The 22,867-nt window shown below is 33.5% G+C and overlaps 2 protein-coding genes across 3 annotated transcripts; both read left to right on the top strand.

Moving 5' to 3' along the window:
• The first annotated feature begins 1,325 nt into the window (after window positions 1-1,325).
• LOC112039440 (protein SET DOMAIN GROUP 41) lies at window positions 1,326-7,884 on the top strand. 2 transcript variants are annotated; one of them, XM_024072317.2, is made up of 6 exons: window positions 1,326-1,461; window positions 3,473-3,536; window positions 4,603-5,435; window positions 5,529-5,638; window positions 5,899-5,997; window positions 6,855-7,884. In XM_024072317.2, exons 3-6 carry the CDS (start codon window positions 4,745-4,747, stop codon window positions 7,848-7,850), a joined length of 1,896 nt encoding a protein of 631 aa, XP_023928085.2. In that variant the 5' UTR covers window positions 1,326-1,461; window positions 3,473-3,536; window positions 4,603-4,744; the 3' UTR covers window positions 7,851-7,884. The 2 variants fall into 2 exon arrangements, with proteins under 2 accessions (XP_023928085.2, XP_023928086.2); XM_024072318.2 differs by having other exon boundaries at window positions 4,441-5,435.
• A 3,672-nt stretch (window positions 7,885-11,556) lies between these two features.
• LOC112039453 (protein SRC2) lies at window positions 11,557-12,743 on the top strand. The gene has a single exon (XM_024072333.2). It carries the CDS (start codon window positions 11,635-11,637, stop codon window positions 12,505-12,507), a length of 873 nt encoding a protein of 290 aa, XP_023928101.2. The 5' UTR covers window positions 11,557-11,634; the 3' UTR covers window positions 12,508-12,743.
• The last annotated feature ends 10,124 nt before the right edge of the window (window positions 12,744-22,867 follow it).

Here is a 22,867-nt window from a genome sequence, read left to right as displayed (position 1 = left end):
ATTTTGGTTAATGTGTTCCCATAAAATGTTCAGATTATAATATGGTAGGGACAAATTAAAAAAAAAAATTAGTGCAAGGAATGCTAGTGGAGGACTTTAGATTCCTCAATAATTCATTTATAAGTTATGTTCTGTTTCAAGATCAAAGAAACAAAATGGCATTTAAAAAACCCAAAAACAAAAAGTAGGCAAGGGAATTAAATAATTAAAGGTGTTTTTTGGGCAGACCGGGGGGGCGACCCCCCCCTAACCCCCTTAACTTCGCCCCTACATTAATCAATTGTTTAAATTGCAAGTTTTAGTATTCTAAAATTATGCATAAAAAAATAAGTTTATAGATCGTATAGTAAATAACATTTAATTTGAAAAAAATTTAACCTATGTATTAAGAGCATAAAGAACATGTAATCTAATGGTTAGATTTTGAAAATATATAGTCATGTTAATTATTTTAATGGAAGTTGTAGCCAAACTTTGTCTTGTTTTTTATTTTATTTGTTTAAAGATTAAATTTACTTGGAGTGAACCCTTTGCTTTACACCCTTCAATAAGGACAAAAGCACTTAAACTTTTGTCACATTTACATATTATGAGAAAAGTCGCTCTAATTCGCTAAAATACTATTTAATTTATGATCTGTTTAGATTGAGAAGTAGCAGAGTAGAGTAAATTTAGCATAAATTTAACTTATTTTTACCTAATTCTACTCTACTCCATTTCACTTTTCCTCCATCCAAACACGTCTTTAGAGTATCTATGATGGAAGAGTTAAAACTAAAAGTATAGGCAAAGATGATAGTGAAGCCTTAAAAACCAAGTCTAGTAGTATTTCCAAATGAGGCAAATTGTTTTTTCTCATCTTCGGCCACTCTCTTTATCTTGAAGTTACTGCAGATGAGTAAAATAATTTAAAATTAATATTTTCTCTTTCCTCTTTTCATATCTTTTTATTTTGTAGGTTTGATTAGGTAGAACTTATTTTACTGAAACTGAAAACTGAAAATGTAGTAGCAAAATAATTTTTAAATGTGTAAATAATACTGTGAGATCAATTTTTTTAATGAGAAAGTTGCTAAAAAATGAAGAAAAGTCAAAATATGGGGCTGAAAAAAAAAAAAACGTGAACATGGAAGCAGAATTAGTATACATTGGTTCGAAATGAATAAAAAAAAATTAAAAAAAAATAAAGTAATAATATATAAATAAGATAAGAAAATAATAAAAAATCGGTTGAAAAATGAATTAAAAAAAGTAACTAGGCAAAATGTAAAAGACAAAAACAACCACGCGTTTAAAAAAAAAAAAAAAAAAACCCTTATACGCCACACCCTTTAATCAAAAGATGAATCTCCGATCGGTAAAAGACAAAACGGTAAAATAAAACCTCTTCCTCCAAATTTTCAGCTTGACACCCGTTCTGCTTCACTTCTTTTCTGCAACACCATATACCTAAAGCCAAAGGTCAGCATTTTGATACTTGCTCTTTATTTTGATGCTTTCTTCCCGATTTATCACAATCCAGCTTTCTTTTTTTTAATGGGGTTTTGCCCTTGAATATTTGTAGGAAAAAAAAACATGTTTACCCTTGAATGGTTCACTTTTCAATGCTGCTATGAGCATCTATATCTGAAACTTAAAAAAAAAAGGTCTAAAACCCCTTTCATGTTTTGTGCTAAAAACTAATGTTTTCACTTGTTGAATTTGATTGACGCCTGTAAAACTGTTGTGTGCCCATTAATTTTTTTTTCCCTTTTTTCCAGTAGCCAAACAGATGGTTAGAGTTCTCTTTTTATATTTTGTCTGCTGTGCTTTACAATCAATTTGGCTTATTTGTGTTTGTGTGATTTTATTGCTCAATGATTACATTGCGTTGGTTTTGAGGAATTCGAGTTTCTATTAGTGATGATTCTATAATTGACATGTAGAAAAAAATAAATAAATAAAAACCCACTTACACTTTTACCACATTGTTCCTTTAGTGAAGTTTACCATAAATGAGCTTTGTGATTAATATTTAATCTGGGTCAAGCCAGGCACTAGGAAGATTGAATTTGCCATTGTTTGATTTGAATAGGTGGACATGGCTCTAATGCTATAAGCTACATCAATAAGTTTGAGTCTAGGTACAAATTTATTTTGTTCATCATTAGAGTTTGACATGTTTCATCTTTAATATTTCTATCTTAGTTGAAATTTTTAGGCAATAAAACTCTATACTGTCAATTTTCCTAGATGCTTTTTTGTTTAATTTTATTGTGTGATTATTTCATACTAAGTTTCAACTTAACTTTCTTTAATAACAACACTAGTCTATAATATTTTCCAGTTCCAGAATTGCTAAAGCTTATAGTTTAAATTGGTTAGGATTGAACACTAATACTGTCAATGTTCAAATTAATCCTCTCTCTACGAATTTTATTGAAATTCTTCTGTCTGTATAATATTATTGGGATTATATTCATATAAGTATTTAAAATCACTTAACTTCTCCACTATTTCGCGAGATTTGCATATTGTACATATATGTGCTTTACTATGTTTTAAAAAAATTGATGCATTGCCTTAGAGATTATTATTGTGGATGTTTGATAGCAATGTAACGACCTACTAAATTATGTGTTTTTGTTTTTAGGTGCTAAATTATGTGTATTTGAACACGAACATAATGATAAGATAACTAGTGTCTGTCTTATTTTATCTAAAGTTTGTAACTTTACTTTTTTAGTCCATTGTACCTTTTCCTTTCTCTTGGTATTTTAAAAGTTTGTATGTTTTCATTATAGATAAAAGTCTATGTTACAAAAAATATATAACAAAAGCAGTTGATGAAGAAGAAATTAGCTTGATGAAACAAAATTTTTTTTTTTTTTCTTTTTTTGTGTGTCAGTAAACGGGTAACATTTAGTCAATGGGATTTGGATCTGAATTTGACATGGTAGTTGTTCCTAATCAGTAGACTCTCTTTGAGTCCAGATTGTTCGATTAAAATCCCAAAAAAAACTTTTTGTCACTTGCCAAAACTTGCTAATCATTCCAGTTCGGTTTCTTGAGATATGTGGATCAGTTTTTCCAATTGAATAGTGGTTTATAGTTTTTTTTTTTTTTTTTGATGACATAGGAGAACTTCACTCAGACTAGTTGCACGTCATAGAGTGGTTTATAGTATTGATATCATATTTGTACTCCAAATGATTCTACTAACAAAGGTTTTCATCTTTATGCATATGTTGTACCACCTTTGTACCATAGGTTTGCTGTTCTCCACAATGCAAATCACTACCATCTTAATTATTCTCCACATCATTTTGCACATGTGACCAAATTTACTTCTAGATTTTTTGTGGATGGAATGTGTGTGGGAACTCAGTTTGTATTTTGTTGAACCGGTTTTACATTGATGTTTATTAGGGTTTATGTATTTTCAATGACATCTTTTTTTTTTTCTTTTTCTTTTTTTCACGTGTTTTTGTAGAAGCATAGAGGCAAATAAGACCGTTGGTTATTGTTCAAGAAGAGTTACTGAATTAAATTGAAAGGTCAGGATAGCATAATTTTCCCTCTGTTGCTTTTATTTTTAAATTATTGTCTTTCTCATTTGTTAATGCTTGATAATTTTTTATTTATTTTAAAATTAGACCAAAAATAGTATGTGCAGATTTTCACATGTGTATTCTCTGTAACCAAAAAAAAAAAAAAAAAAACCTATTAAAATTACTTTTGATCGTTTACAATGTTATCATAGAAAAAAAATAGTGCAAGAGTAGCACATCAAAGAAGACGGATGATAATGTTTGAGAAGTGAACCAGAAGAAAAGGGCATGGAAGATGAAATAATTTCCAAAGTATGTGTGTTAGAAATGGTCCTACACAAGCTTGGAAAAACAGGAAAATGGTCGTGGGAACAATTGGATCCATCTTCTACTAGAGTTTCATTTATATGTTTGATTTAGCTGCTCCATAGGAATGGCCAATATGCATATATTATGCCATTTCTTGAGGCGCCAATTAATTAAAGTGTCAATCATTGTAGGAAACAAAAAAAGTCCATTGACATTTAGAAAATACAAATGACACAAACCTCTGAAAGTTTTTTATGAAATATTTTCTATGTTAAGTTGATTTATACAACTATTTTTGAATTGTTATGATCTAATGTTTATACAATTAAAGTCTGAAGTTGGTTGATTTCAACAATCAATTAAATTGTATTATGCTAAAATGTTTTTTTGGTATTATCTTAATATAGATTTCAAGTTAGATTTTGAAGTCTCTATGAAAGACCCCCTGAATTTAGGTTTTTTCCTTGCAAGTAATTATTTGAATTTTTTTGGTACTATCTTAATGTAAAATGTTTAAATTTTCACTTTTTTTTAGAAACATTAAATTTTCACTTACCATGTGTCTTTTGTAATAATTAAAAGTATTCTGCACATTATGCAGGTTATAAGCTAGTATAATTAATTCGAGCTCTTATGTTTACAAGCTTGTTCGCAAACACATTACTATGTTTGAGTTTGGTTTGTTTACTAAATAAATGAACATAAACAAGTTTTTTCTTGAGCCGAGTTCAAGTTGTTCATAAATAGCTTGGTTCATTTACAGCTTTAAAATGATCCCTTCCCCTACTATAGAGAGAGAAAGTTTTACACATTAGGTAAATGGGTGTGGTTGAGTGTTGAATGATCAAATGGATGACACATGGTAATGAGATTAAGATACTCAAATTTTATCATTTTATGGGGGGATGGAGATGGAGATGGAGATGGAGATGGAGATGAGGGCGAGGGAGGACATAGAAATAGGGGAAGATATAACACCTCCAATACCCCCACTCTCATACGCTCTCCACCACTCATTCCTCCACTCCCACTGCTACTCCTGCTTCTCCCCTCTCCCTCTCCCTCTCCCTCTAAATTCTAATTACAATAATACTAAAAACCACCACCATTACTACTACTGCTCCCCTGCCTGTACTACTACTAGGGTCGTCTCCACCGAAGAACTCCACATCCTTCAATCCCACCCCCACCACCCCTTCTCCTCTGACCTCCGTGCTGCCCTCCGCTTCCTCCAATCCCATCCTGATGATCGCATCGCCGGTTTGCTCACCAACTGCCGCAAACTACTCCTACTCCAAGAGGACGATGAGTTTGCTGCCACAATTCATGAGGGCGCCAAAGCCATAGCCACAGCCACAGCTACAGCCACAGCTTCAGCCTCAGCTGCACTGTGCCTTGTGCTAACCAATGGTGTGGAGGTGCAGGATTATGATGGGCGCAATCTGGGTATAGCAGTATACCCACAAAACTTCTCATGGATCAATCACAGCTGCTCTCCCAACGCTTCTTACCGCTTTTTCCTCTCTCCACCGCCACCCTGTTGCTCCAACTCCACCAAGCTTCGGATTCTTCCCCAACATACTGTATTAACAAAAGGTGTGTTTCTCGCTTTCTCTCTACTCATTTTCTTCTTCTCTATTATATTTCAAACTTTAATCAATCTTCATTGTTAATAATATAATGTTATAGATGATGAGGTGTGCCAGGATAATGGTCCCAAAATTGTTGTTAGGAGTATTAAGAGGATTAAGCAAGGGGAGCAAGTCACTGTTACCTACACTAACTTGTTGCAGCCTAAGGTATTCTTTTAATTATTTTACTCTTCTCTACTACTATTTCTTTGAATACTATAATTTCTTTTTCGTGGAAAATGTCAACACTAAACTTGGGTGATTATTACAATTATTGTGCTTAAAATTCATTTGAAGCTAAGCATTTATAGTCCAAGTACATTTCATCAAGATGTTTTTGATTCTTTGAATTCCTTTTTGAGTCTCTGTACTATCTAAATCAATTAGATCTTTCGTACTAATAATTTACATGCAACTTTTTTCCCCAGAAAATGAGGCAATCAGAGTTATGGTCAAGGTATCGATTTATCTGCCGTTGTGAGCGATGTAGTGCTTCACCCCCAACCAATGTGGATCATACTCTGCAGGTAAGAATTGGGGGGAAAAATAAAGACATAACATCTGTTTGTCTGAATTTTTTCATGTCTTTGAATACAATCTATTAACTTATAGTTGTAATTCAATGATTTTTCCATTTTTCTTTTTTCTTAATTTGCTTTTTAATCGACTTTGTTTTGAGTTTATATTTATATTTTCCAAACCTTTGGCTGGATCTTTTTATTTTTATTTTTACAAACACACCTTTTAACATAATTATATCAAACTTGCCAACATTCTTCTTAACATGACTTAATTAAGATTTTAACCCCAAACAGGCAAATATTGACGATAGTTTTAGATTCATTTGCATGTATAAATGGTCTCATTACTGGACTTCATGAAGTTTAGTTCTAGGAAAATATATGTAATGTTTTCAAATTCTTTACCGAATTACTCTGATTGCTTCCTAATTTATTTTCTAACTTTAGTTCATGCTAGTTTCTGATCCCAAAAAAAAGTTCATGCTTTTTACTGTCTTTATTACATATCTTATGTCTGCAAAAGGTAGCATAGTACTGCAACTTGGGAAATTATTGATTAGTTATCAATACTAATTGAAATTATCTCCAGTTGCTGTTATTTTGCTTTCCTTGCATGCTTCCTAATTCTTGTGACTTCGCAAAAACAAGCACCTTTAACTCTCTTGTACCATTGGAAGTTTTAACCATATTTACCTTTTTCACCTAGCCTAATTCGCCTCTTTGAACCTAATGTTATGATCTGTCAGAGATATTACTTAACAGAATATTACATTTTTTTTTTGGTTTAAAGATATGGAGATGCCTAAACTCTCTATGAAATGGTATCTTCAACTAATGTAACTTTGTGCTATTTTCCTCTCCAGGAAATTTCTTCAGCAAATCTTGATGCTTCCAGTTTGAGTTCTGATCAAAATGTCTATCGTGACTATGCAATAAGAACGCTGACTGATTACATTGACGATGCTATAACTCAGTATCTTTCATTTGGTGATCCCGAATTGTGTTGTGAGAAGCTTGAAATCTTGTTGACACAAGGTCTCCTTTATGAACAGTTAGAAGGCAGGGAAGTAAAATCACAACCAACCATCAAGTTGCATCCCCTGCACTACCTCTGTCTAAATGCCTATACTACACTGGCTTCAGCATATAAAGTCCGTGCAAGTGACTTGTTGGGTCTATATTCTGAATTGGATGAGCATCTTTTGGAAGCTCTGGACTTGAGCAGGACCAGTGCAGCATACTCATTATTGCTTGCAGGTGCTACTCACCATCTGTTTCGCTTTGAATCTTCTCTAATTGCAACAGTTGCAAATTTCTGGATAAGTGCTGGGGACTCCTTATTAACCCTTTCTAGAAGTCCTGTAGGGAGTGAGTTTGCAAAATGGGATCTGCCTATAGCGAACCCGCCTCTCTTGAAATGCATATGCTCTAAGTGCTCACTAATGGATAATTTTAAAGCCATTCTATTTCATAGTGAAGCTCAAAATGCGGATTTTGAGGATATATCTAGTGAGTTCCTTGATTGTGTCACTATCATTACACAAAAGGTTTGGAGTTTTCTTATTCATGGTTGCCGTTATTTGAGAGCATTTAAAGATCCTATTGACTTTAGCTGGCTTGGAACTTCAAAATATTCCAGCTTAAGGGATGTTCAGCCTCATCTTTGCAGCACTGCTGAAGGACCTGGTTACACCCTCCAAGAAAGGATGCATATCTTCCAGCTTGGTGTCCATTGCTTACTGTATGGAGGGTATTTAGCAAGCATATGTTACGGTCGACATTCCCATTTGACTAGTCAGGTTCAAAATATTCTAGACTGTGAAGAGTGTTTGATAAATGATTCACATGAAACAGATTGAGCTATGAATTAAAAGGAGTTTATACTTTGTCCAAGCAGTTACTAATAAACTTGAGCCGGTATTACTAAAACGTAAATACATCTGATCATACAAGATAACATTTTAATAAATACCATATTTCAAGTTTTCAGTAAAAGGCTCATAAAGTGTTATTAGGTGTCGTATGATGTATTGAGTTTTTAAGTTATATATAAAAAATAAAAAAAATAAATAAATAAAAAAGTGATATGGCAATCTCTTAGATGGTGTAAAACATGAGTCCATCCTCATCAAATTTAGATTTTTTTTTTTTTTTTAAAATATAAAAACTCTAAACACACAAAAACAATGAGTTTGATAAGAAAGTGGACATGAAATTAGTATCTAAAAAAACAAAACACTTCCCTCTTAAGCTAAAAGAAATGGACAAAGATTGGCCTAGGTGTAGAATGGAGATTGCATCCAATTCCTCCTTCAATAAAATCAATAACATGTTTGCATACTTTCAACTTTGGGTTCAACTATTTTAGTTTATTAAATTTCCCATACCTAAAGGATTTGGATTTGGTCCATTGCTTTAATATATTAGACTTGTCAAGATAGCAACACATGTTTACTTTTAAAGGTATGAAGCTATTGGACCAAAAAACTTTATCCTACCTCAAGAACTTTCGGGTATATGTAATTGGATGACACCAGGTCAAGGGGATAAGGTCTTGTGTTCACACCACAACTTTTATCGATCAAAGTGATACATGAATACTAGTGATTAATAATCATAAAATAAAGCTAAAGAGACCTGCAAAAAATTAAAGCTAAAGAGGAAGAAAATGTAAAACTAAAATAAAATCATGACAAAAAGAAGAAGGACAAGGCAATTTTGAGAGAAACTCTTCAAACTCATATGTATTTCAATTGGATGTGAATTTTAAAAATCTAATTATTGAATTGAATGTTCTTTGTGATTTTAATGCGCATATCGAATTTCATTTTTATTTACTATTCAATCAGTAAACTTATTTTTCATGCATTATTTTAGATTACAAAAACTTGAATTTAAAATTTTTGATTGATGACATAGTTATTAATTTTTGATATTTTTGAAATTTTGCAAGTATAGATGGTATAATCCAATTCATCGGTTGAATTTTTAAAATTCAAATCAAATAGAAAAATATTTTTAAAAAAATTTCAAAGAGTTGAAGAGAAACCCTTTTTTTTCTTCTTTTTTTGATGTAAGATAGAATTTCTACTCTATGCTAATCTAAGTGTATATGTGTGTGAAGCTCATTTATGAAGACTTGAACCTAAGGCCAACTGAACAATAGATGCAATTGATGCAATCACCTAAGACCTCTAAATAAAAAAAGGCCCCCACCTGTAAAAAAAAAATATATATATATATATATAAATATATAATATTTTAATTAAAAAAATTTTAAGTACTTTTATTGATCAATAAAATGTATTAAAAATGCTACATTGTATCCTAAAATGCAGAATACTGACAATAACAATGCAACAACTTGATAGGACAAGACTGCATAGTGTTATATGGATTATGCAATCTTGTCCACTAGCCCCAACACATCACAAGGCCTAAGCTAAGCTAGCCCACACGACCCTACATTAATTAATAAGTTATCACATTTTTTTAATGCTTCAATTATTATAAATTATCACAATAATTAATAATTTGATGTATACTATATTAACTCATTTGTATTAAGTGATACTAATTTATTGAACCATGTAATAAATTAATTTTTATTTGTGCATGTTTAGACTTTAAAGTTTAGAAAAGAATCCACTTAAAATTTTTGCCTAAAGTCTCCAAAATTGTTGAGTCTACCTTGCTTAAATCTCGGTTCTTATCTTTCACACCCATAAATATTTATACTTATAAAATGCCACCGCATTAAAAGTATCAGTGGTAAAGAGAGAAACGGTTTTGAAAGAAGAATAATCACCTTTTATTTTTTGAGAAAAAGAAAGAATAATCTACTATACATGGAAAATGATTATAAATGGGTTTGTATATTTACATTAGAGAACTAGAGAAAGTGACAAAAGAAGGGGTAATTCCGGGTTTAGCCAAGAACCAAAAAAAATAATTGCGAGTACTGTGGGGCAGTGTTTAAGCCGTGTTTGAACCGCGCAGCACTGTTGGATGTTGACTGGGTCACGTGTGTCACGTGGGATGACGGGTTCCAAGATACGGTTTTTTCCTTTGGTGGAAAATAAAATACACAGACAAACCAAAACAGGCTTAATTTTCCGGATCCGCCAATTGTTGGTTTGGTTCCCATATGGAGCAAAAATATAGATCAAATTGGAGCCTGGACAAAAGAAAAGAAAATTCCCTTGGATTTGACTTGTACAGGAATATGCCTTCCTCGGGTAAGCACTTCATCTCAACTCCCAAATCCCAATGTTTACGTAACGTTTTCCCTTCATGAAAGCCGGCAATGGCCTGAACTTGAGTACTACATTTTATATTCAACAAACCTTGTCCCACCGGCAATTCCGGTTATAACTCATGATATTACCTCCCCACCACGAAAATTATTAGGCTGGAATTGTTGATGTGTTATTTATATACATATGTGCAGTCACTTTTTTAATTAGCACTAGCTTTGAGTACGCGTGCTTACGATGCGTGTTCAGAGACTCTTTTATTTTTTGAGTAAAAATTACTTTACATCATGAAGAAGTTAAAAATAAATAAATAAATGGGGTAAGTTTTGTAAATTGGAGAAGTTTTAAAACTGACAAAAAAGTGATCATATTTTGTAAGGAGTTAGTGAGTAGAAATACGAATTTAAATCAACGTAAAAGTAGGAGTTTATTAGAAGCAAGAAGACATTTCAACATACAAGTAAGAATTTATTATTTTTGTCAATTTACTATTTTAACTCTATTTTTAAGTTTTAGGTAGGGGTATTTTAACTTTTTTTTACTAATTTACTATTTTAACCCCATTTTTAAGTTGTTGGTTAATTAATTTAGGGGTATTTTTTACAGGAAAAAAAGTAATAACTAACTTTCTGAATCCTCTTAATATATACAGATAAGAAATATAAAAAATAAAAAATCACTAGGCGATGCTATATTTGCATAAATGATAGTATTTTATTAGTTTTTTTTTTTTTTTAAAGAAAAAACATAGTGCATATTATTAAGAAAAGCTGGCATTGACAACAAGGATAACAAAAAGAATGGTGGAACATTTTTCATTCACACAACAAAGTTTGAAACACATAAATCATGTTTAACTAAATTATGAACAATCTTATTGCCTTTTCTCTCAACATGAGATTAACGTAATTAATAAAAAATAAAATAAAAAAAAAAAAAACCTAGCATTAATAATGTACGTTTTAAGTATTTTATTAGTTGGTAGACTTGATAATTTCTTCCCTGTTAGTCATTACAAAGATATACCCCTTTTTTTTTTTTATTAAGTACAAAGATATACTTAGTTGCTAAGCATTCGTTTTCCCTATTAACCCACCCCACCCAACCCAAGTATTTACCACCTAAGTCACCATAAACAAACCTGCCTAAGCTAATAACTCTACCCATATCATCCTTCCCTAGAATACCCTTTCACCAAATCCGCTCTCCTCCTGCCAATTCAAAGGGTAATTCGGTAATTGAGACAAAAATATTCTTCTCCAGGGCGATATTGTAATAATCTTATCCGTAGGACCTATAAATACCAGACCCAAGATTGAGACACACTTCAATCATTCCAAAGCAGTGCCTTCGTTCCCATCAAATTTACCAAATTTTGCCATTATCCATGGCCTCTCGCTACGAAGTTGAGGTGAAGATCTCCTCAGCCAGGGACCTCAAAAACGTGAACTGGCGCCACGGCCCAAACAGGCCCTACGCCGTTGTTTGGGTCGACCCGAAAAACAAGTGCTCCACCAAAGTCGACGAGGGTGGCGACACGTGTCCCAACTGGGACGAGACACTTGTCCTCCCCATACCTGGCCAAATCGACGACTACTCCACTCTCTTCATCGACATCGTCCACGCCGGCTCCGAGGACGGGACCAAGCCGCTCATCGGCTCGGCTCGGCTCAAGCTGACCGAGGTCCTCGATGACGTGGGCTTCAACGGTCGCTGCCAACGGTCGCTCCAAGTGAAACGGCCATCCGGTAGGCCCCACGGGAAGGTCGAAGTCAAGGTTGAAATCAGAGAGCCGCGCTACCGTGCGCCGGACCCCTACTACGCGCCGCCGTACGGGGCGGGCTCGAGGTCGAGAGACTACGAGGCTCCGCCGGCGTACGGCAACCCATACGCCGCCCCACCTCCGCCTCGGGACCCTTACTACGCGGCTGCTCCGCCAGCTGGGTACCCTTACAGCGGGTACAACCAGCCAGCGCCACCGGTGCAGTACAGTCAGCCTAGCTACGGGCAGCAGAATTACGGGCAGCCGAGTTACGGTCAGCAGAACTACGGGCAGCCTGTGGAGGAGAAGAAGAGTAAGTTCGGTGGCATGGGGACAGGATTGGCTGTGGGTGCGGTCGCAGGAGCTTTGGGTGGAATCGCATTGGTCGAAGGTGCTGAGTACGTGGAAGACAAGATCGCTGATGATGCGGCTGAGAGGGTGGAGGAAAATCTTGACGACGACGGTGGTGATGGTGGATACGACGGCGATGATTACTAAACAATTTGTGATCTGAAGCTGGTGGGGCCCGTTTAAATTTTTATGGTTTTTTATTTTTATTTTTTATTCTCTGCTTTTTTCTTTTTTGGTTTTGAAGTATTCGAAAATGCTTTGCTTTAATGGATGGACCTGACCTGGACTGTGAACAAAGGAAAAGAATGTGGGCCCTAGGCTATTGTTAATGATGTCATCTGCTACATTAAAATATGAGGTAAAGTTTAGGACTTTTGGCTTGAGTTTTTGTACAAAGTGTGTGACCCAACATTCTCTCAAAAAAACAAGTGTGTGACCCAACAAATGCGTCGATGACTCATTTTTGCATTAGTTCACTGTTGAGGAGTAAATGGAACACACGGAGTTAGGGACATTACACAGTACACACTTGGGAAAAATGAAAATGACATTTTTAGAAGGGTAAGAAGTCCAATTGGAATTCGGACTTGGCTTACCTTGATGTTGGACTAATATTCTGTTTAATACATAGGCGCACTTGATCAAAGTTTAACTCTTGGATTTCAAGAGCTTCTTGCTGATGTTAATGGAGATTCTAGGGAAAAACTTAGAAATTTAGAATTCAAATCTCCCTAGGGAAAAAATTAGAATAAGTGAGCTTTCTTAATTATCCATATATTACTAGCATGGAAAATTATTAGGTACTTTTAGAGTACCATAAATGTATACTCTCTCATTTCACATGAATGATGGGTCTCACCATGAATTTAATTAGTAAGACCCATCATTTATGTGAGAGGAAGAAGTACGTATTTATGGTACTATGAGAGTATATTCCTAGCATAGTAGCAATTTCTAAATGTGATATGGACTATGGAATAAGGATGTGAGAATTGAGATAATCCATGTGCATTGTGTACTTTCTATATTTGGGTGGATGATAATAAACTTAGATAGAATTAATTTAGTTGTTACCTTTTTTCCATTTTTGATAGATAGATAGATCATAGAATTTTAACATATGAATGTGAATTTCACTTCATAATAATTTTTTTTTTTTATCATTAAACTAAAACACTAAGTAGTTTTGATAAAAAAAAAAAAACAATTAGTTTTTAATTTGCTGTTACTAGGATGAGAAGGAAAATTAGATTTAGATGAAACATAATGTCAATAAAAGATAAATATCATCAAGGGGAGAGACAATTAGGATTAGGATAAACAAGTTTGAAATAAGCTAGTCACATAAAAAAAAGATAAGGATTTTAAAAAGAAAAAAGCGAAATTTTGGGTTTTAGTATTTATTTGGTTTATTTGCCGAATAAAATAAATAAAATGCAACCAAGATAAATAAATAAAAGGCTGAGGACGGTTCAGGTTCTTTCCTTCGCGTGCTAAATTATTTGAGATAGACTTGATGCCAACTCGGAATTTTGACTCCTAAGTCTCTAATAAGTACAAGAAATAGGAGCTTGACAAGACAATATATATGAGTAATGTTATGACAATATATGGTGTTACTGAGAAAAGATATTAACCATAAACATTAACATCATAATAATAAAAGCAAAAACATAAACATCATAATAATAAACGAAAAGTAGACTAAGAAAAAGCATATTTCATCGGATCTTTCGTAGTCTAAATTATCGATGTCTTTTATGCCCATGATGACGTTATAACGTTGTCGACTTTCACTAACCTAAAACCTTTTTTAGAAAGTTTAATTAGATTAGAATTTAACACACAAGAGAGGGGAAGCAAGACTCACAAGAGCTTACAATACTTATCCCATTAGAAGGGCCTACCTTCTAAGGGAATAATCATGGCTTATAAGTCTTACTACACACACACAGGACCGATGTGGGACTACAACCCACAGAACCTTTATTTTTGAGAAAGTTTAGTTAGATTAGAAGTTAACACACAGGGGAGGGGAAGTAAGACAGCCTGAAACTTTTTTTAATTAAAAGATTTGAACTTAATCTTACTGCCCCACCATACAACAAAGTCAAGGTATGAACGTGCTGTCATTAGCCCTAGGATTACGAGTGGGAGACCCAAAAAGTCTTTTTATTACTATTTTAAAGAAAAATTATTTTATTATATTTAGCTGTTCATGACAACTGTAATGGGTATTACATGTGCTGTTATAACCTGCATTTTTTGTAGTGACATTTGCATAAATGATGTATAATATTGTACATTGTTCACGCAAATGTATACAATTGTGTACAATTTACATAAACAGTGAACGTAAACATAAAAATGTCGTATTTTAATTTTACATAACTTACATTAGAGTGTAGCTAGCTAGCATCTTAAGGTTGGTATCTTTGTATGACTTGTGCTTTGTTGTGAGTCTTGTGACATCATTTGTTTAATTATGATAAATAAGAATTCATAAAAAAAAAAAATTATGATATATAAGGTGAAACGTCAAGAAAGATGCCCATAGCAATTAGTGGCTTGGCTTTAGGGTTTAGGCATCTCTGCCTGCCGTGTGGGGAACCTTTGTTTTTTTCAAAAGAGAGAATAATGCTCGAAAGCCTCGAATATGCCAGGCTTCTTCATGTGGTGGCGAATAATATTATGTCGTTTGGATACGAGGATAGGGCTAAGAAAAAACTTGTTTAGTTGGAGTATTGGATTTGGATGCTTCCAGCACAAACACGAAAACAAGAAGATGGCAATGGATATCCATTTACTTGCTAGTTTCAGGAACATACCTTGCTTGAGAATCTAAGTCACAAGTAGAGATCAGTGAGTAAAAGATCATTTCATGAACTTGGATGGTTAAGACTTCGTCCAGCTACCAGAAGGTCCAAAACTTGTGGTTAGTAATGTTATCATGATAAGAAAATATCGTAGAAATAATCGAATAAATAAGAAGGGAGATAAGATAAATGTTTGGGTTACGTGCAAATTAGGATTAAGTTTTTTTCTGTCTTTGACTGATATATTTTTTTTTTTTAGAAACAAACTAATTGGTAAACACACACACTTAATTACACTATTTCACCAAACTCAAACACATTACTTAGCCCAAAGTACCATTACAAAAAGGTCTTTCTCTATGGTGTTTATTTTGCGATGATTGTTATTTATTATTTGGTCAAGATACCAATGAGTTGTTGGTGTAGACAGGGTTCAAATATCAGATTTTTTATTCAACGATAAGAGACTTTATTACTAATTAAAGTAACTGAAACCCACATAATTATAATTTTTAGTCTAATTTGTAGGTAAAGACTTGAGTCGTAATTCCTATAATAAAATAGCCTCGACCCTAGCTTAATTATATCTTGATTCTTGAATACATTCATTCATACATAATGTGTATGAAATAATCCAAGAACCCTCACACGTGAGCACACTATGCCATTAGAGTTCGACTTAGAGAAACCATTACTCCCCATTATGAGAAGCAACAATTGCATGATTAAAATATTGCCCATAATGGAGGCAGTTATGCTTCTCAATACGAGTTAATTAAATCCATGGTAAAGGAAATGGCTTAAGAAAAAAACAATACAATAGCATGCCTATATATTTTTTATTGGGAAATCTAAACTAGGAATAGCTATGAGAAAAACATTGAAAATTTGAAACACCCAAAAAAAAATATTGTTCTTGTAAAATAATCGGCATATATATACTATATAATAAAAATTGGGCTTAGAAACTATGGATGCACCAAATAACTACACTCATTAATTAGTAAATTAATTATATTTTTTTTTTGTTAGGATATATTTCCATAATTAAGGGATAATAATATTTAACAATTGTTTAATTTAGGTAAAATTTAATCATTTAAATTTCAACAAATTTAAAATCTATTCAAACTAAAAATCTACTGTGGGGCCAGAAAATCGGGTAGCTTTGGCCCACTCCAAGCCAGGCCCAAATGGCCCACGCCGAGGGTGCATGATGGGTCCGAGGATGAAAGCACGAAGATCGGCCCCCGAGGAGCATACCGTCCTCAGGCGTCCGAGACCCCGGGAGAACGCAAGGACCATCCCACCAAAGAAGACTTCTTGGCTATCCGAGGAGGAAAGGGCCGAGTGCCACGCGTCGGCGACAGAAGTACGGCGGAGGGGGGCAAGCCCTGGGCGAACTGTCACCTCGGCATTGAATACGCTCACCTAACTCTCCTGGCCGCATTAATGGGGATGTAATCCCTTGGCAGGGCAACATCGATCATGGTGAGCCACTTGAGTACGGACAAGACCGCTGATGGGACGGAGGGTCAGAGAGGAGGCCAATGGATGATCAGCAAAAAGAAAGGAGAAGGATATAAGAGTGAGGGAAGAACTTAAGAAGTGGGGGGGGGGGGGGTTTGGGAGAGGTCATTGATGGAGAAGAACTGAGAATTGCTCCTAGGCGATGATAGTTTGAAGAGGGAGAACCTCCTCGGACGAGGGCCGAAGGGCTACCCTCAGCTGTAAATTGGGCTTACCATCCTTCAATAAAAGAGAGGTGCTTGTAGTTCGTTGCTAGCCGGTTAGGGCCTAAACCTTCGACCCACTCTCTAAAAATGTATTGTTGGGGAACCTTACAAAAACGGACCCTACATCTACTATAGTAAATTTCTAAACTTAAATCTCACTCAGGAACTGATGTTTTCTTTCTTAAAAAAAAAAAAAAAAAAAAACCATGTTTTAACTAAGGGATAATATTTAACAATAATTTAAAACAAATTTAAATTCTATTCAAACTAAAAGTCTATTATCAAAAATTTCTACACTTAAATCCCACACAATCCATGTTTTTCTTTTTCCCCACAAGATGCATGATTCAATTACTATATAATAAAAGTTTGGCTTAGAAGTCATGGTTAAGCCAAGTGGCTACTATTATTAATTAGTAAATTAGTTATATATTTTTTGTTAAGATATATTTCCTCAATTATGGGATAATAATATTTGACAACTATTTAATTTAGGTAAAGTTTAATCATTTAAATTTCAACAAATTTAAATTTTATTCAAACTAAAAGCCTATTATAAAAAATTTCTAAACTTAAATCTCACACAACAACCCACTTTTTTTTTTTTTTTTTTTTTTTGTGTAAAAACCCCATGTTTTGACTAGGGGTGGCAAAATCTGACACAACCCGCGAACCCAACACGACTAAATTGTTTATAAACAAGTTATGAGTTGAGGCTAAATGGGTTTGAGTCATATTTGAGTTGACACGGTTAACCCTTTTAATAAACGGGTCGTGTTTGTGTTCAACATGTGAACTCGTTTGACCTGTTTGACCCGTTTAGCTTATAAAATTATTAGTTATTTTGATATTATTGCTTAATTAATGGTTATTTTTATATGTTTATTACTATATTTATAGTTGTAATTGTATTTTAATTTTTTTTAAAGCAATTGTATTTTAATTTTAGATATATGGGAACTGATAAAAATTATATAGGTTTGGTATGACCTATTAATCAAATAGTTTGTTAAATGGGTCATTTTTATTGATCTTTACATGACTTGTTAATTAAACGAGTTAAACGTGTCAAGTCAGGTCGAGCTGTTTAATAAACAGGTCGTATTTGGGTTGAGAATTCCTGACATGTTTACTAAACAAAGTTGGGTTCGGGTCAACCTATATAGCTTAATACTAATGGCTCGACACGACATGAACCCGACCCATTAACATGAATTGCCACCCCTAATTTTGATTAAGTGATAAGATTTAACGATAATTTAAAACAAATTTAAATTCTATTCAAACCAAAAGTCTATTATCAAAATTTTCTAAACTTAAATCTCACACAACCCATGTTTTTGTTTTTTTTTTCCTCAAGTTGCATGATTTAACAATAATTTAAAACAAATTTAAATTCTATACAAACTAAAAGTCTATTATAAAAATTTTCTAAACTTAAAAATCCCACACAACCCACTTTTTTTTCCCCAAGTTGCATCTTATTAAATTAATATTTTACTAGGATATTAAGTTACAAAGCTCTTGATTAAGGGATAAGATTTAAAAATAATTTAATATAGACAAAGATTTATCATCTAATTTTTAGAAATTTAAATTATTCTCCAACGAAAAGTCAATTATCAAAAATGTGTGGGTCCTTTTTTGGACAGTACCCAGGCCCAACGAACGTGATGTCATGGCTCCCAGGTGTACTAGGTCAGTAATCCATGGAACCCAGAATTTCTGGTTCCTTGAACTGGAATCTTTCTCCATGCTTATTATGCAATGGAGTTTTGTCCTTTCTCTTTACCTCTATAGATCTTGCACAAGAACAACTATACAATACACATATCTTTAAATATTGTTAGATCTTCAAATTAGGATATACATTTTAATACATATACATATATGTAAATGAATTTCATAAGAATGAGTCAGCCATGAGGATCCTGACCCCAATTCTCATAGATTTAGTGCTTTTGCACAAGACTTGTGAGATTTCGATCTAAAGTCTAAGTAGCTTTGCTTGGGTATTGCCTTCCCAGATAGTCAAGTGAGGAGGATTTTGTGGGAGAGAGTGATATCTAATATGTGCATGCTTTTGGCGTATATTTCTTTGGAGGCTAAGTGATATTTTGAATAATCTTAAGGATATGAGACGAATTCCTACTCCTTGGCTCTCTCTTGTTTTGCCCATTTTTTCTTTCCCCTCCCTTGCTAGGCTCTTAAAACTCTAAGAATATATCTTTTGAACCTCTAAAATCGCCCTTTAAATCCCCATTTTTCTCCCCCCCCCCCTTCTGCTATGCCTTAGTGTTCCTTTTATAGTGGAAATGGTCTGGTACCCCGGGCGAGGACGTCTCTGGTCTGATGGGTAAAACTATGTCCTCTAGAGCCTAAAAAAGTGCATTGGGAAAAGGTTTAGCTCAATTAGGCAATTATAACTTAAAAGGGGCATTTGGATTTAGCTATAAATGAGATTCTTTCTTGAAAAGTTAAAGGAGTGGGTGGACTGCTCAATGTACTGGATAACAGTTTTAGTTGAAAATGACAATTGAAAGGAAATTGTGGGAGGTATCATGCACATGGAGGAACTGAATTTTCCATTGGTTCATGCATTCCAAGCAAATATATGAACCAAGGGAAACCTTCGGGATCCTCCTTTCACCAGAAATCACTCTCCTACCAAACAAACCACTTCTCCCTTACTATCCACTTGGGATCCCACGGGCTTGGACCATGGGTTACAAATATAATGCCTAGTTTTGCTGGTTTTTTAATGGCTTTTTTGCTGGAAATCTAAACATACACCTTGGCTTTCCCATATGTCAGCCAAGGTCCTCTTCTCAAGGTTTCAAAAGGACACATCAAGGCGTCCTAGGGCCTTGATGTACTTCTTGCTGCATATCCTTTGATCCGACCAGGATCCTTCTTTCGAGATCCTCTTCTTTTCTTTATTATTATTATTTCTTTCTTTTTCCTTCTTTTTAGGACTTTGGGCCTTCATGGTCCTTNTTAATGGCTTTTTTGCTGGAAATCTAATCATACACCTTGGCTTTCCCATATGTCAGCCAAGGTCCTCTTCTCAAGGTTTCAAAAGGACACATCAAGGCGTCCTAGGGCCTTGATGTACTTCTTGCTGCATATCCTTTGATCCGACCAGGATCCTTCTTTCGAGATCCTCTTCTTTTTTCTTTATTATTATTATTTCTTTCTTTTTCCTTCTTTTTAGGACTTTGGGCCTTCATGGTCCTTCTTAACTTCATGAATTGGGCATTCTTTTGTTCAGACCCATGGTCTTTCCTTACTTTTCATGGAATGAGTTTTCTTGTGAAATTTTAGCCCTCAATAGCTTTATCATCTAATTTTTAGAAATTTAAATTATACTCCAACGAAAAGTCAATTATCAAAATTTTTAGAACTTAAAATTTTTTTCCCTCAAGTTGCATCTTATTAAATTAATATTTTATTAGGATATTAAACTACAAAACTCTTGACTAAAAGATACTATTTAACAATATTTTAATTTAGATAAAGGTTTATCATATAATAATCTAAGTTTTAGAAATTTAAATTCTATTTCAACTAAACGTCTATTATCAAAATTTTCAAAACTTATATATATTTAGCCATGACTTTTTGATATAATCCATCATAACCAGTAAGTCATTCCTATAATTAAATCGCACACAATACACTCAAATTGTTTTTTTTTTTTTTCAAAATGCAACTTACGCTTATGTTTTAATCTAAAAAATTCATCTTACTTATTGTTCTTTGCTTTTGAGTTTGCGTGTAGGATATTATGCCAAAAGAAATTTACTATAAAGAAGTAAAACAATAGATATCAATTTAAGTTCTTGGTTCTCTTATGTAAGTATAGGAACTGGATTTGGAAGCCCAAGCCCACTTAGATTAATGATGACTTGCACTTCAACCCAAGCCCAAACAATAGAATTGTTTTAATATAGAGATGAGAAGGTAATCACAATACAGTTGTACATTAAGTTTCAAGCTAATGATTTAGGTCACAGTTAAGGAAAAACAAGAGTCAAATAAGTAAAAAACTATCCTCGGTCCTTCCCGAGGATGTGTTCTTATATAAGTCTTTCTTAGGTTTTCTTAGTTTGTACACTGGTCTTTCTCCTTTTTTCTTGTTTCATTCAAAAGGTCCTCTCATTTCAGAACTTCTTTCTTCTTATATATCCTACTGCTTTGCATCATGACCTTCCACATGTACGTCCCAAAACTCTCCCTCTAATACTTGTCCCATCAAGGTTTTGTTGAAGGTGATAGAAAGGATTGCTAGCTGTGAAAACACTATTCAGGGGTCACCTTTTCATTAATTTAATGGATAAGTTTGCTACAGAGCATTCAATGCGGGGGTAGTAGGTATACTCTTTCAGGTAACTTCTTACAACCCCACTATTCCTCCCCAAAGTGTTACCCCTCCTCTTGGGGTGCTCGTAAGACCTCATGCCTCTTTCCCATCTCCTACTCTAGTATACCACTTTCTCGGATTTGAGGCACTTTACAAATGTTTTGGTGAGGAACGTCATGCTCCTTGTCCTTATCGGTGCTCGAACACCCCACAGTAAGATTTTATTTATTTTTTTATGTTCTTAATTTTTGAACTCTTTTGTGCTTGTTTTGATTTTCGGTTTTGGTTATTGTATTTAATTTGTGAGTGTGTTGATTTTTTTCAATTAGATTATCATTAGGAAAAAATCGATAATGAGGAATTATTTTGTTTATTATTGTTTGTGATGGTTAGGGCATAAATTAAACATAAACCAAGTAGGAATGATCAAATCAAACTCATTCCATATCTCATATTAAGAAATCAACACAAAGTACAAAGAGAATTTTAAAATTTTAAAATAGATGAACACTTATAAATTCTAAACTCTAAATAATCAAATCTTAAAGTAATTTTTTAATTAAAATTTTTTACTTATTTTATAATTTATTATTACTATTTATATAATAATTTAACTTTAATTATTTTAAATTTTTTAAGCTTATATAGGAATATACTAGAGTGTGTGTGTGTGTGTATATATATATATATATTTTTTTTTTCTAACTTAGGCATCATAGACTTCCTGCTGGGTCTCATCCTAGTGGAAGTGGTTTCTTAGATTATTTTTCTCCTTTTAACAGGTGTTAGAAGTCCAAACTGATTAATGCAAACTTTATGCATCAACAATTCATAGTGCGAAATCGTGTAAATTTGGCAAGTAAAATGTCAAATTTCATGGTGACATGGAATGGGGTGGTTAGGGCGTGTGATGCAAAAAAGGACAAGATAGTTGATACAAATTAGTGCTGAATTCGGCAGTTGAATTATTGAATCCAAAAGTCCAATTGCTAAATTCAGTTTATTAGAGCATTATTATTGGTGGAGCTAAAAAACTTTTTAGTACCACTACTACAAAATTGGGGCTAGTATGGTGGAACGAAAACTAAATATTTTGGCTTTCAACTACAGTGCACATCTACTTTTGACTTGAACTGTAACTCAAATGTAAAAATAAAGAAAAAAAAACAATAATAATAATAATAAATATGGGTTCAGATTCAACCTACAAACTCAAGATTTAAATAAAAAATAAAATTAAAAAAAAAAAAGAAAAAGAAAAAAAGGGAGAAGAAGAAGCTTTTGACCAAAAGAATTTATCTCTTACAAGTAAATCCAGGACACCTTCTCTTCTAAGGTGAGTAAAACTATAGAGTATAGACATAATAATCTTCACAGCAGTTGAAAATTGTTATGACTCTACGAGTTATTGATTTAAACGAATAAAAGAGCCACTATGCTATAATATTTAAAATTGATGAATCAAAAGTCCTTTACGTGACTAATTAGTAATTACCAATAAAATGACACCTCTCTAATTTCAATCCTTACCAAATTATCCAACTCAAAAAGTCCTCTATGTTGCTAATCTAAGAGTTATAAGTGAGTATGAC

Source organism: Quercus suber, unplaced genomic scaffold (assembly GCF_002906115.3).
Source record: "Quercus suber isolate HL8 unplaced genomic scaffold, Cork oak 2.0 scaffold_1033, whole genome shotgun sequence".
Lineage (NCBI taxonomy): Eukaryota > Viridiplantae > Streptophyta > Magnoliopsida > Fagales > Fagaceae > Quercus > Quercus suber.
The sequence above is the reverse complement of the archived record's forward strand: the minus strand, read 5'-3'. Positions and strand labels throughout refer to the sequence as shown.